General features: G+C 35.7%; 1 protein-coding gene and 1 non-coding gene across 2 annotated transcripts; both read right to left on the bottom strand.

Annotated features, from left to right (window-relative positions):
• Positions 1-1,939: 1,939 nt before the first annotated feature.
• Positions 1,940-6,563, bottom strand: LOC129952945 (glutathione S-transferase 1). Its single transcript, XM_056065927.1, has 3 exons — positions 6,411-6,563; positions 2,683-2,777; positions 1,940-2,603 (listed from the first exon to the last, which is right to left on the bottom strand). Exons 2-3 carry the CDS (start codon positions 2,775-2,777, stop codon positions 2,027-2,029), a joined length of 672 nt encoding a protein of 223 aa, XP_055921902.1. The 5' UTR covers positions 6,411-6,563; the 3' UTR covers positions 1,940-2,026.
• Positions 6,564-10,697: 4,134 nt separating this feature from the next.
• Positions 10,698-10,769, bottom strand: Trnat-ugu (transfer RNA threonine (anticodon UGU)). Its single transcript has one exon. It is a non-coding gene; the product is annotated as a tRNA-Thr (tRNA).
• Positions 10,770-12,413: the final 1,644 nt, after the last annotated feature.

The raw sequence follows: 12,413 nt of genomic DNA, 5'->3' as shown, positions 1-12,413 counted from the left end.
AAGAATAGTTGGTCCTATATGCAGCTTGAAATTCATTTATGATGTTGTTTTTTCTAACAAAGCTGACGCTGACAGTCTGTTCAAGAGAACTGTAGTAAATAGCTTATAGGGCGTATCGAGAAATGAAAGTCCTTTATAGTTTGACACAACATTTGTATCTTCTTTCTTGACCAGCGGGTATATAATGGATTTTCTGTAAGAAGATAGTGTTGTCAATAAGAGATGGACATGCATTTTTATACAATTCATACGGTATTCCATCAAAACCAGGAGTTTTCAGATCTTTTTATGAAGATATAGGAGAATATGTGTCATGCAGATCAATGGGGTAATCTAACTCTGGAACATGTCGCTGAGGAAGAGCGTATGAGATAGTAGCTGAATCATTTGATTGCGAGAGTAAGCTTTCAAAATGCATTTTAAATTAATTTGCTTTAAATGACGTTGTGGTGTTAATCGACTGTCCGCGTAATTGCTTAGCAATCTTCCACCACTTTCGGGCTGAATGAACAGATTCAAGACTCCTAGTAAGGCTAACGAAATAAGCTTGTTATATGCTGTGGCATTCATACGACGCGACGAGTAAGAAATTGCAATTATATGGTGCAATAGTAGATAATGGCTCCTAATACCATTACACCACCAGCACGGCTATACCAGCTATCTAAAGTATGCTCCTCCTTCCGAGGTTCATGAAAGCCATCTAGACTCTCCAAATACTTTTGTTCTTCGTCTGAAAAGACTACAAGCTGCCACAACTTCGTCCAGGTCATATGCAGTCTACAGAAATCAAGCTCTTTCGAATGGGTTAAGAGGTGTTTTTTTATTTTTAGATGTTTGAAATGTTAAATATTTAAAATGATTCTTTGCACAATCTGAACACTTGCTTTAACATTGGGTTTTGCTCTTACTTTGGCTGCAAAGTCGTGCGAATTGGAAGCGTGTCTCAAAATAATTGGCTTGTCCGCTGCTGTTATCACATGAAGATGGCCGGCCCTTCATATTCTTTCCGTAGTTATGCTTATTGCGTAAGAATGAGGAAGTCACTTTCCGTCTGCCGCTTTTTTTTAATTTGATGATTGATTGGCCACACTCACTATAAGTCTTGATTTTGGCTTTTCAGACTAATTTAACGTTATATTCTATATTTAGGTACTAAGTTTAACTCAAAATTATCAAAAAAGATGCATTAAATGTTGTCAAATAAAGCAAAACAAAATAACGGTTCATTTCCAAAAGTCAATGTATTTTTTAGAGCGAGAGCAAATAGAGGAGAATGAAAAAGATTAAGCACGATACACATTGAAAGTTGGGAGTAATATGCATCTATGTACTCTAAAAGATTAGAGGAGGCGCTAATAAGTTGTCAGAAAGTGAACATATTTCAGACTTTTTGTAAATTCTTGAAGACGTTTTTTGTTATCAATGAAATTTGTGATGATTTTCCAAATACATATGTAATCCGTATCTTCAATAATCACTCGAAATATTGATAGTATTTCATGTTCATAAGTTTCGAAAAATTTTCAGAATTTGTTACCTGTTTTATATAAATCTTAAAGAAACTTTGAACCATTTAAGCTAAAGCGGGTTTAAACAGAAAAAGGTAAAACGATATGTTTATAGTGAAATGTTAAGTTTTGTACCGAATATATAAATAATGTTGAAAACGGATATTTTTTAAATTTGATCAGATTAACTATCCGTCGAAATGGAAGTTTGAAGTCTATGTTCGAATTCGAAATTAGCACTAAAAAATAACTCCAATGCTTGTATTCTTCAAAACCAGGAACGTATTGAAGGCAGGGTTTTTCAAAACATGATATAGAGTAAAATGAAGACTCATAACTAATGAAAAACTGACTTTCAAAACACTTACAGTAGTTTTTTTTCAATGAAGCATGCACCATGTTTTATGACCTTAGTAAAAACAAAGCACTTTATTAATATGTCTTTTAATTATTTTCAAACAAAAATTAAAGAATAATATAATTACAAAAAATTATGAATATAAAAAAATACGTTTTTATTTCTTTGATTTATTTTCGGCCAATTTCTCCTTGAATAGCTTCTTCAACTCTTCAGCTCCCTCCTCGTTAACACTCTTATAGTAAGGTAATTCAGAAATTCGATTCATCCAAGCCAAAAGCTTTGGATATTTGGTTTCATTGATTGGTGCAACTTCATCCACCGATGTAATTGTTGCAATGCAACATAAATCAGCAATGGTCAGTTCATCGCCACACAAATAGGGTGATTCTTTTAGGAAATTCTCCATAATATCCCAGCACTTTTGGATGTAGGCAATCTTATCGATTGAACAATCAGTTGAGCCATAGTATAAAATAGGCTCATAAAGCATCCTTAAACGAGCAAATAAATGTCCTGAATCCAAGTGCAAGCGAGCATCGACATCAGCACGTTTAGCCAAATCCTTGGGATAGAGTTTATCATCTTTGCCATATTTGCCAACTAGATAGGAGCAAATTGCATGACTGTCATATATTATGACTCCATTGTCGTCCAAAGTGGGAATGGTGTGTTGTGGATTCATTTTGATGAATTCCGGTGTAAGATGCTCCCCTTTGAGCAAGTTGATTGGACTTTTTGTATTGGAGGGATGCAAAAGTGTTAAATAAAAGTTATTTTCTTTGAATTTGTCATTCTTAATTTTTATCTTACCGCATTTCTAATTCAACGCCAAGAGCAGCGGCTGTAAGCATAACAGCCCTTGAAGGTGGACTTAGGGTGGCATAGTATAAAGCTGGCTTTCCCATCTGAAATGATGTTTACAATATAAAACTTAGGTTCTTAGATTAGAAATATTTTCCATGAATCTCTTATACATACATTTAAATTAAGAATATTATGAATATGCTTAAAACTATAATAAAGTTAAATTTTCCATTTAAAACGCTTAAAGAAACTCTGTTAAGATCCTATAGCTACATACATTGAAATAAGCCCTTTTAGACGTAATACAATAATTTTCTAAAACTGAAGACTAATATTTAAGTGACTGCTGTTAAGCTATGACTTTCATTTTTTTAAGTCTTGAATTCTAAAATAACATTACCTTTTTATATTAAAGTTATTAGTCAATTTCAAACTTATAAAATGCAAGTTCTAACTGACTTCAAAAATTGATTCAACTTTTAACATGACTTAAATTAAATTACTCTGAAGACTTTAAAAAACCAGTGACTTTTAAAAGTTAAAGTCAAATTACGAGTCTTAATTTTGAGTTAAAAATGTTAGTTAGTTATAGTTACTAATGAATTCTACTACACAACTTTGAACTTTCACTGTGAACGCACCCAATGCAATAAATAAATGTCATTGTTGAAGCATTTTGTAAAAATAACATCGTCATTTGGGTGAAGTTCAAGAACGTTAACAAATAAACATTTCACATGAAAAACATTACGTCAAGTTGCATGTTGCAATCTCATGTTAAGCGTAGGGATTATTGTATGTCTCATTAGAAAAAGGCATTTACTCAGTTTATTAGTAAACGGTGATTTTTTAAGAGCTTGAGAACTTTAAAAAAAAAAACGCATAAAATTTGTAAAATCTCATCGATTCTTTATTTGAAACGTTAGATTGGTCTATGACATTTACTTTTTGAAGATAATTTCATTTAAATGTTGACCGCGGCTGCGTCTTAGGTGGTCCATTCGGAAAGTCCAATTTTGGGTAACTTTTTCGAGCATTTCGGCCGGAATAGCCCGAATTTCTTCGGAAATGTTGTCTTCCAAAGCTGGAATAGTTGCTGGCTTATTTGTGTAGACTTTAGACTTGACGTAGCCCCACAAAAAATAGTCTAAAGGCGTCAAATCGCATGATCTTGGTGGCCAACTTACCGGTCCATTCCTTGAGATGAATTGTTCTCCGAAGTTTTCCCTCAAAATGGCCATAGAATCGCGAGCTGTGTGGCATGTAGCGCCATCTTGTTGAAACCACATGTCAACCAAGTTCAGTTCTTCCATTTTTGGCAACAAAAAGTTTGTTAGCATTGAACGATAGCGATCGCCATTCACCGTAACGTTGCGTCCAACAGCATCTTTGAAAAAATACGGTCCAATGATTCCACCAGCGTACAAACCACACCAAACAGTGCATTTTTCGGGATGCATGGGCAGTTCTTGAACGGCTTCTGGTTGCTCTTGACTCCAAATGCGGCAATTTTGCTTATTTACGTAGCCATTCAACCAGAAATGAGCCTCATCGCTGAACAAAATTTGTCGATAAAAAAGCGGATTTTCTGCCAACTTTTCTAGGGCCCATTCACTGAAAACTCGACGTTGTGGCAGATCGTTCGGCTTCAGTTCTTGCACGAGCTGTATTTTATACGGTTTTTTACCAAGATCTTTGAGTAAAATCTTCCATGTGGTCGAATAACACAAACATAATTGCTGCGAACGGCGACGAATCGACATTTCACGGTCTTCAGCAACACTCTCAGAAACAGACGCAATATTCTCTTCTGTACGCACTGTACGCATTCGTGTGGTTGGTTTAATGTCCAATAAAGTAAACTGAGTGCGAAACTTGGTCACAATCGCATTAATTGTTTGCTCACTTGGTTGATTATGTAGACCATAAATCGGACGTAAAGCGCGAAACACATTTCGAACCGAACACTGATTTTGGTAATAAAATTCAATGATTTGCAAGCGTTGCTCGTTAGTAAGTCTATTCATGATGAAATGTCAAAGCATACTGAGCATCTTTCTTTTTGACACCATGGCTGAAATCCCGCGTGATCTGTCAAATACTAATGCATGAAAATCCTAACCTCAAAAAAATCACCCTTTAGCTAGGGTAAATTAATTTTTCTTAAACCCTGCTTATTTAAATGCAAAAGAAACTTTGCATGCACTACATCTTGCACCCACCGCACATTCTACCCTGCACCCACCCCAAATCCTATAGTGTTCCCAAGCAGGGGGGATAGCATGCTGCCCCCCTAACACATTCTACTGTTGCATACACCCAAACTCACATCTAACATTATAACAATCAAAATAAGACCACTCAAGCAAAATTTTCAATTTTCTCAAGAACTAGAAGATAAAAAATCATCTAGAGGAAAAATCAGATGAAAATTGTTTTCATTTAATCATCAAAAAGATCAACAAGCCGATGAGAATCATCACTTTAATTGTTCTCAAATCAAACATAAAATCATCTAGTTTTCTGTTTTTGATCAAAAACATTATTTGTTTGAGCAATCAATTCTAAAATAAAAACAATAGAAGTTAACTTTGAAGTATTGAAAATTTACACTTTAAACCTTTTTTAACTTTTATTTAAATTTTGAGTTTAAAATTACGTTTTTCAAAAACTATGCATAGTTTTGACATTATTTAAAAAGTGACTAATAGAACAGAATGTTGGCTTTAAAACGACATATAAAACTTAATTGTAAGTATTACCGTTATTGTTTAACTATTTTTTTCCATTTTAAGTAACAATTTTTTTAAATTGCCCCTCCCGCCTGAACCGGGGGAGATAGACCCCCCTTTAATAGTAAAAAATACTTATTTTAAACTGTTCTAAAAAATTTCCTTATAATATCCTGTCGCCTCAGTTATCGTATTCTTGGCATCACTTTCTTATTATCTCTTTCATCGTATCAAAATTTCGTCACTTCGATTTATTATAAACAAAAATATTTTTTTTTTATTATTTTAAAGAAATTTGCATTGTCACCCTATTGTCGTTATCATTAGCATGAGAAAAAATAAACAACTGAAAAATACTGAGTGTGTCTATGGAACATACGAGCTTAAGTACATATCTACGATCGCGTTCAGATTTTTTGTTATTATTATTTTTTTGCACTTAATTGACTTCATTATTGCAGATAGAGGTTGATATGTATATATAATATATAATATGTATGTAGGTAAAAAATAAATGTGTTCTAAACTATAACTAACTTTAAAATAAAAAAGAAAAACAAAGTGCTTCACAATTCAGGTATACAACTCAATTACGTGGTAGTCATTTTCTAGAAAGTCTTTTTACAAAGATGTAGGTATATACCTACGATTATATTATATTTTATAATATCAACTTCCGTTTCTTGTTATCTAATCCATCCCCACAAAAAATAAATAAAAAAGAAACAAAACAAAAAGATTACTTAATTCGGAGCCGGCACTTTTTTTGTATTATTTGTATCTTTGTTTATTGTAATCAAACAATTCGCACTTCTTCTTTTTTCGTTTCTGTTTCGAGGGGAAATTTCCACTGATCATAAAATAAAAAAAAGATATATATGTCGGAAGGTATAACTATCAAAATATCTACACAAATAATAATTATAATTAAAAAATGCATAGAGGTATACTTTTTATACGAATTAATTTAATTATTTATGTAAATTTTAATCATCCACTAACCTTAGTTTTTTCTTATTTTGTTTTTATGTTTTTTTTCTTTGTTTTGGTTTCTTGAGAAACAGAAAAGTAGAATGTGCTTCAAGAAAGTACGTCAAGCACAAGTGAACCACAACGATCAACTGATTCAGGGGAGCGAAGCGATATTTTGTCTCTGTTGCTTGCTGTTCATGGAATATATCTCTCTACTCTACGAAACGAATTACGAACTACGCTGCGATGTAATAATAACAATAAAAACAAACATCAAACTTATACGAACATACGACAGGTTTAATAAAAGTTTGTTTGTAGTTTGTACTCATGTACATATGTACGTATGTGTATCTAATCGGAAAGCACTTGTGCTGCGCCTGTTAATTAAAAGCTCTTTTAATCAACAACAAGAATAACAGAAAAAAGTGATATTTTGTTTGTATAGATGAATCGGCTTAGCTACAGGGTGGGTCGTTGAAAGTAGTTAATATATTTTTATATAAATTTTCAAATTTAATATTAAATACAACAGAAACAGCACAAAAGATGAGAAATTTCTCAGAGTCAGAGCTGACGGGCTTGAACTCGCATGTGGGATAGAGACATTTTTCCTTTTTGACTCGATCATAGATCCATTTAAAAACAAATTTGGCGAGGGCATCAGTTAAAAAAAAATTCCAAAAAAGTATCAAATATGAAGTCCTGCTTAAAAACCAAAATTGATTTTAAAAAACTGGAAATAAGAAAATAATTCCTAAAGACTGGGAAAAAGAATTGCTTATTTTGATAGAGTCTGAAACTTGTACAATCCAGAGCACCAATGGCGTAAGAAAATTCATACTTACTGCTCCATAACTTTTGCGCTTCTTCTATTTCTTCTATTTCTTCAGAAGTGTAGGGGAATATGAAAAAAACCACCTCTTGCTATAAATTCCTACTCTCACCTCCCCGCGGTTAACAGCAGTTGCCTAGCACCTCAACTGGAGCTTGGCTCCCCGTCCTTGGAGTTATACTTAGGATCTGCTCCTCCAGGTTGGGGGTTGTGCCGTCGCGGTGACTTCATGGCCACGTAAAAGCTTTCATAGTTGCGAAGCACCAACAAGGCTGGGATAAGAACGGATCTACTATTGACAACTTACGCAAACGAATTAAGGACAACGAACTTCGGATATGCACGTGGAATTTTAGGTCTTTTAACAGACCACGTGCGTCCGAAGAATAAGCGGAGGCCCTAGACTGCTATAAAACAGACATCACCGACATCCAGGAAATACGATGATATGGGCCGGGCAAACGCAAACTTAACAAAAAAAACGGTGACTGCGCTACCGAGAACAAAGACAGCGTCTATTTGGGTGTGGTTTCATTGCTGGAACTAGACTGAGGCAAAAAGTCTTGAGTTTCAACAGTGTAAACAAGCGCATCACGACAATCTGCATCAAGGCATGCGCGCATGCCCCAACAGAGGAGAAAGATGAAGACATATTTTTCGAGCTCTTGGACAAGTCATATGAGCAGTGCCCTGGCTATGACATTAAAATTGTCTTAGGAGATTTTAATGACAAGCTAGGAAGAGAAGACATCTTTGGTGGCATAATCTGAAGATACAGCCTGCAAGACACCACATCCGACAACGAATTCCTGATAAATCAACCGTCAACCAGATGGACCACATTACGGTCGGCGCACGACATATCTCCAGTATACAGGATATCCGGACCACAACCTCGTTGTAGCCAAGGTACGGCTTTGGATATCCCGGTCCAAGCCAAAACAAGGAAGTACTGTGAGAAGTTTCGACGTTAGACGGCTAAAATCGCAAGAGACTGCCATGTCCTTTTCCGATCGAGTCTCTAATAACTTCTTAAGGAGTCCTATGCTGCCTGCATCAAGCATTGAAAACCAGTGGCAACATTGCCTTGCCATCAGAGATGCTGCCTCTAAAGTTCTAAATTTCACACGGCCACAACAGCGAAACCCCTGGTTTGACGATGAATGCTTGCGAGCTCTACGAGCAGAAGAGGAGAGAGGAACACCGGCTTCTTAGATGGAAAAAAAGAGAACATGAGAAGCGCGCGATCGAGGAGATAGAGGGATGTCACAACAGGAATGAGGTTCGTAAATTTTACCAAAAGGTAAAAAAACCTCCCAAGGGTACCAGCCTCGAACCGAAGCCTGTAAAAACGATCAGGGGAACATCGTAGTAGAAGCGCAGTCGATGCTGAGAATATGGAAATATCACTTCTCCAAATTATATAACAGCGATGACGAACCGAATTCCGCTGTAAGGGAGATAGAACCACTCAACCTCGGCGACGCAGATCAACAATTCCGCCTACCTGACCTTGACGAAATGAAGATAGCTATATCTAAACTTAAGTCAAACAAAGCTGCTGGAGCTGACGGCATCGCTGCCGAACTATTCAAAGCAGCAGGCGATGATTTTGTACGGAGCACGCACCAACTCATCTGCAAAATATGGTCGGAAGAAAGCATGCCCGATGAGTGGAATCTCAGCATAGTGTGCCCAATACATACTCGTAAGAATGGAAATTCTCTAAACTGCGCCAACTACAGAGGCATCAGTCTCATTAACATTGCGTATAAGATCCTCTCTGCCGTATTATGTGAACGTCTGAAGCCATTCGTCAACAACCTGATTGCTCCTTATCAGTGTGGCTTCAGACCAGGAAAGTCCACTATCGACCAAATATTCACACTACGGAAGATCTTGGAAAAAACCCAGGAACTTCAAATCGATACCCATCATCTCTTTATCGATTTTAAAGCCGCGTATGAAAGCATCCTCTCTCGAGCATTTAAAATCACCATCTATAAGACACTTATCATCCCGGTTCTCATTTATAGCGCTGAGGCCTGGACAAAAAAAATGAAAACGTCTTAGGATGCTTCGAGAGAAAAATTCTTCGGGTGATTTTTGGTCCCGTACGCAGGTGGTGAAGACCTCAACCAACTTGGCATGCGAAACTGGAGACAGTTAGCTAAGGGACTGAGCTGGCTGAAGACGCATGTTGGTTAAGGCCTATATTCGCCCGGACTGTAGTGCCACCTTAAGTTAGTAAGTAAGTATTGTACCACCCTAGATATCGTTGATTGATTGACACCAATGTCTTCACCAACACCGCTTTGAAATCCAGGATCTCCTACACAACTCAGAAAAATCTTAATTTTTTCTTGATGCGTCAAAGCACCACCGCGTGTTTTCAGGGTTGGGCACAAAAATTCATCTGTCAATAATTGCACACCTGTTTCACTAAATCTTTACAATTATCGAAAATCTTCACCAATTGGACATCTTCTTTTTTTTAAAACACGATTTGCAACTAAATTGTTCAGAAAATCGGCCATTTTGATAGTTTTTTTTATCAACTGAGTAAGAGAAAACCCATACTTAACAATTTATGAGATCGATCTCATGCAATCAAGCGTTTGCTCATCTTTTTGCATATCAAAACTAGAACTTTCTTACATAGAGCTTTAGTCGAGAGATCGACCTCAACCTTTTGAGTTCGAACTCACAGCTTGACATCGGTCTCGGTCTCTGTATTTTGTTTTGCATACCAATCTAAGAAAGTTCTCAGAAAAGTGAGTAGAGAGCTTGAACTCATCTTTTTGCAAATGAACCAATATCAAAAGAAGAAGACAACGGTTCACTGTGGCGTATACGTATTATTTCTCATTAAAAAAATTAAATAACCGATAAGTGTAATATTCCAGAAAAATTATGTAGGTACAAAAATATCCTTACTTCGAAAAAATTCTGACAATGCAGAGCTTTATTTATTCTTTTCCTAGCACTCCCTAAAAAGTCTTTTAATTTCGCGCCGACAGACAAAACAATGTAAGGGGTTGAAAGGGGACCAAGTATACTTTTTTTGTAAATTATTCAAAACTATATGTTTTTTTGAAAAAAAAACCTTGCAGGTTCATATTGTGGCTCCTGTAGTCTTACACAAAAACTCCAGTTTAAAATGAAAGAACTTTTAAAAGAGTTATGGACATATGAATAAAACACTACACTAAAATTCCCGGAGTATTTTTTCCCATTTTCGAACTTGTTTAGAATAAGGGAAATTGAAAAGGGAACAAAATCCCCGGGAATTTTTTATTTAGAATGAGAGAGTAGGGAAAATGGAAATATTTCCCCGGGAATTGCCATTTAGAATTGGGCTGAATAACAATTTCATTTTATGTTAGTCCCGGATCAATTTTAATAATTTAAGACAAATATTTTCTAGCGGTATTAAGCAAAATGTTAAGAAACAGAAAACTGATTTAAAAAAAGTTGTGTGTTGCCTCCTGTGAGGATTGAACTCACGACCCCTGGTTTACAAGACCAGTGCTCTGCCACTGAGCTAAAGAGGCTATGTTAATTTTACATACAGAAAATATACAAGTCTTTAGACAATTGAAAAATATAACTTGAAAATTCCAGGTCCGAAACTTTGTAACAAAATTTGAATTTACGTACATTAATCTCGTAACAACTTTTATAGCTAAACAATATAATTATGTATTAACTTTTAATATTGAAATGGATTTGAACCTGAAGCAAGAAATTAATTATAATAATCGCATCTGAAATATATTGAATAAGTACTGTCATCAAGACATAATATTTTAATTATCATGTTTCAATAGTTTTTAAATTTTTAAGATTATAAGATTTTAAATCATAAAATAAATTGTCTACTTGTTCGAAAAATACTTGTTTTTCCAGTTGTAACAGTTTTTCTTTGATGTTCTTTATTATTATTTTTATTTTATGAAATAATTTTCTTTCTGATTTCAAGACTGTCATGAAGTGTTTAATAATGAATTTTGTTTTAAATATTGTTTTTCTTAAAACTAAAGTATTGGGTTAATCTAATTTGTTATAGATAATAAAATCGTTCAATTTTCTAAAAGATTGTTAGGTTATTTGTACACCATGTTTATAATTTGGAAGTTCTTACAGCCGACGTTGTGATATCCGTATCTGGGAAGCACCCCAAGTTCTCTCGGAACTCCTACAAAATACCCTAAACAGGCTAACTAAATGGACTAAGCAATGTGGATTGGACGTCAATCCACATAAAACACAATTAATACTCTTTTCGAAAAGATATAAAATTCCTGAGATTAGCCCACCCAAGATTAGAGGAATACCATTAAGCTTTTCCGACCAAGCTAAATATTTAGGCCTCATTTTAGACAAAAAAACTAAATTGGAAGGCAAATATTGATGAAAGAGTAAAAAAGGCTACTGTAGCGCTTTTTACTTGTAAAAAGGCCATAGGATCCAAATGGGGCTTCTCCCCAAAAACACTTCGGTAATCAGACCGATACTCATTTATGGAGCTGTCGTATGGTGGAACGCACTGGACAAGATGGTAAATCTAAATAAGCTCATCAAAGTCCAGCGGTCAGCAGGTATGTGCATTACAGGAGCACTTCGCTCAACACCAACCGCAGCACTGGAAGTGCTTTTAAACCTAACACCTCTTGACATTTTCTCCAAAATGGTGGCAGCCAACTCATGTGTGAGGCTTAGAGCCACCTCTCAATGGACCAGTAACAATACTGGACATACTACTATTCTAGACAGTTTCAGATCTATCCCATATCGCTTAGACTATACCACCCCAAAAATGGTATTCGGTAAAAGCTTCCATGGGTCCATCCCTTCAAGATCCTCCTGGGAAGAAGAGGGACCCCTGGAAGACGATGCACTGTACACTTCCATACTGACGGTTTAAAGACCGATCACGGAGTTGGAAGTGGTATCTTTTCAGAACAACTGAATCTCAGTCTATCCTATAGACTTCCCAATCCATGTAGTGTATTCCAGGCAGAAGTAATGGCGATTAAAAAAGTACTATCCTGACTCAAAGAAAACGTTATATCTTGTAAGGATATACGAATCTTCTCAGACAGCCAAGCCGCTCTTAAATCTCTCGCGTCTGTCTCCACAAACTCTCAAACAGACCACGATTGTCGATCACCTCTGAATGAGATGACGGATCCGTT

Source organism: Eupeodes corollae, chromosome 3 (genome assembly GCF_945859685.1).
Source record: "Eupeodes corollae chromosome 3, idEupCoro1.1, whole genome shotgun sequence".
NCBI classification, from domain to species: Eukaryota; Metazoa; Arthropoda; class Insecta; order Diptera; family Syrphidae; genus Eupeodes; species Eupeodes corollae.
Note: the sequence above shows the minus strand (reverse complement) of the source record. Positions and strands in the feature narration are given on the sequence as shown.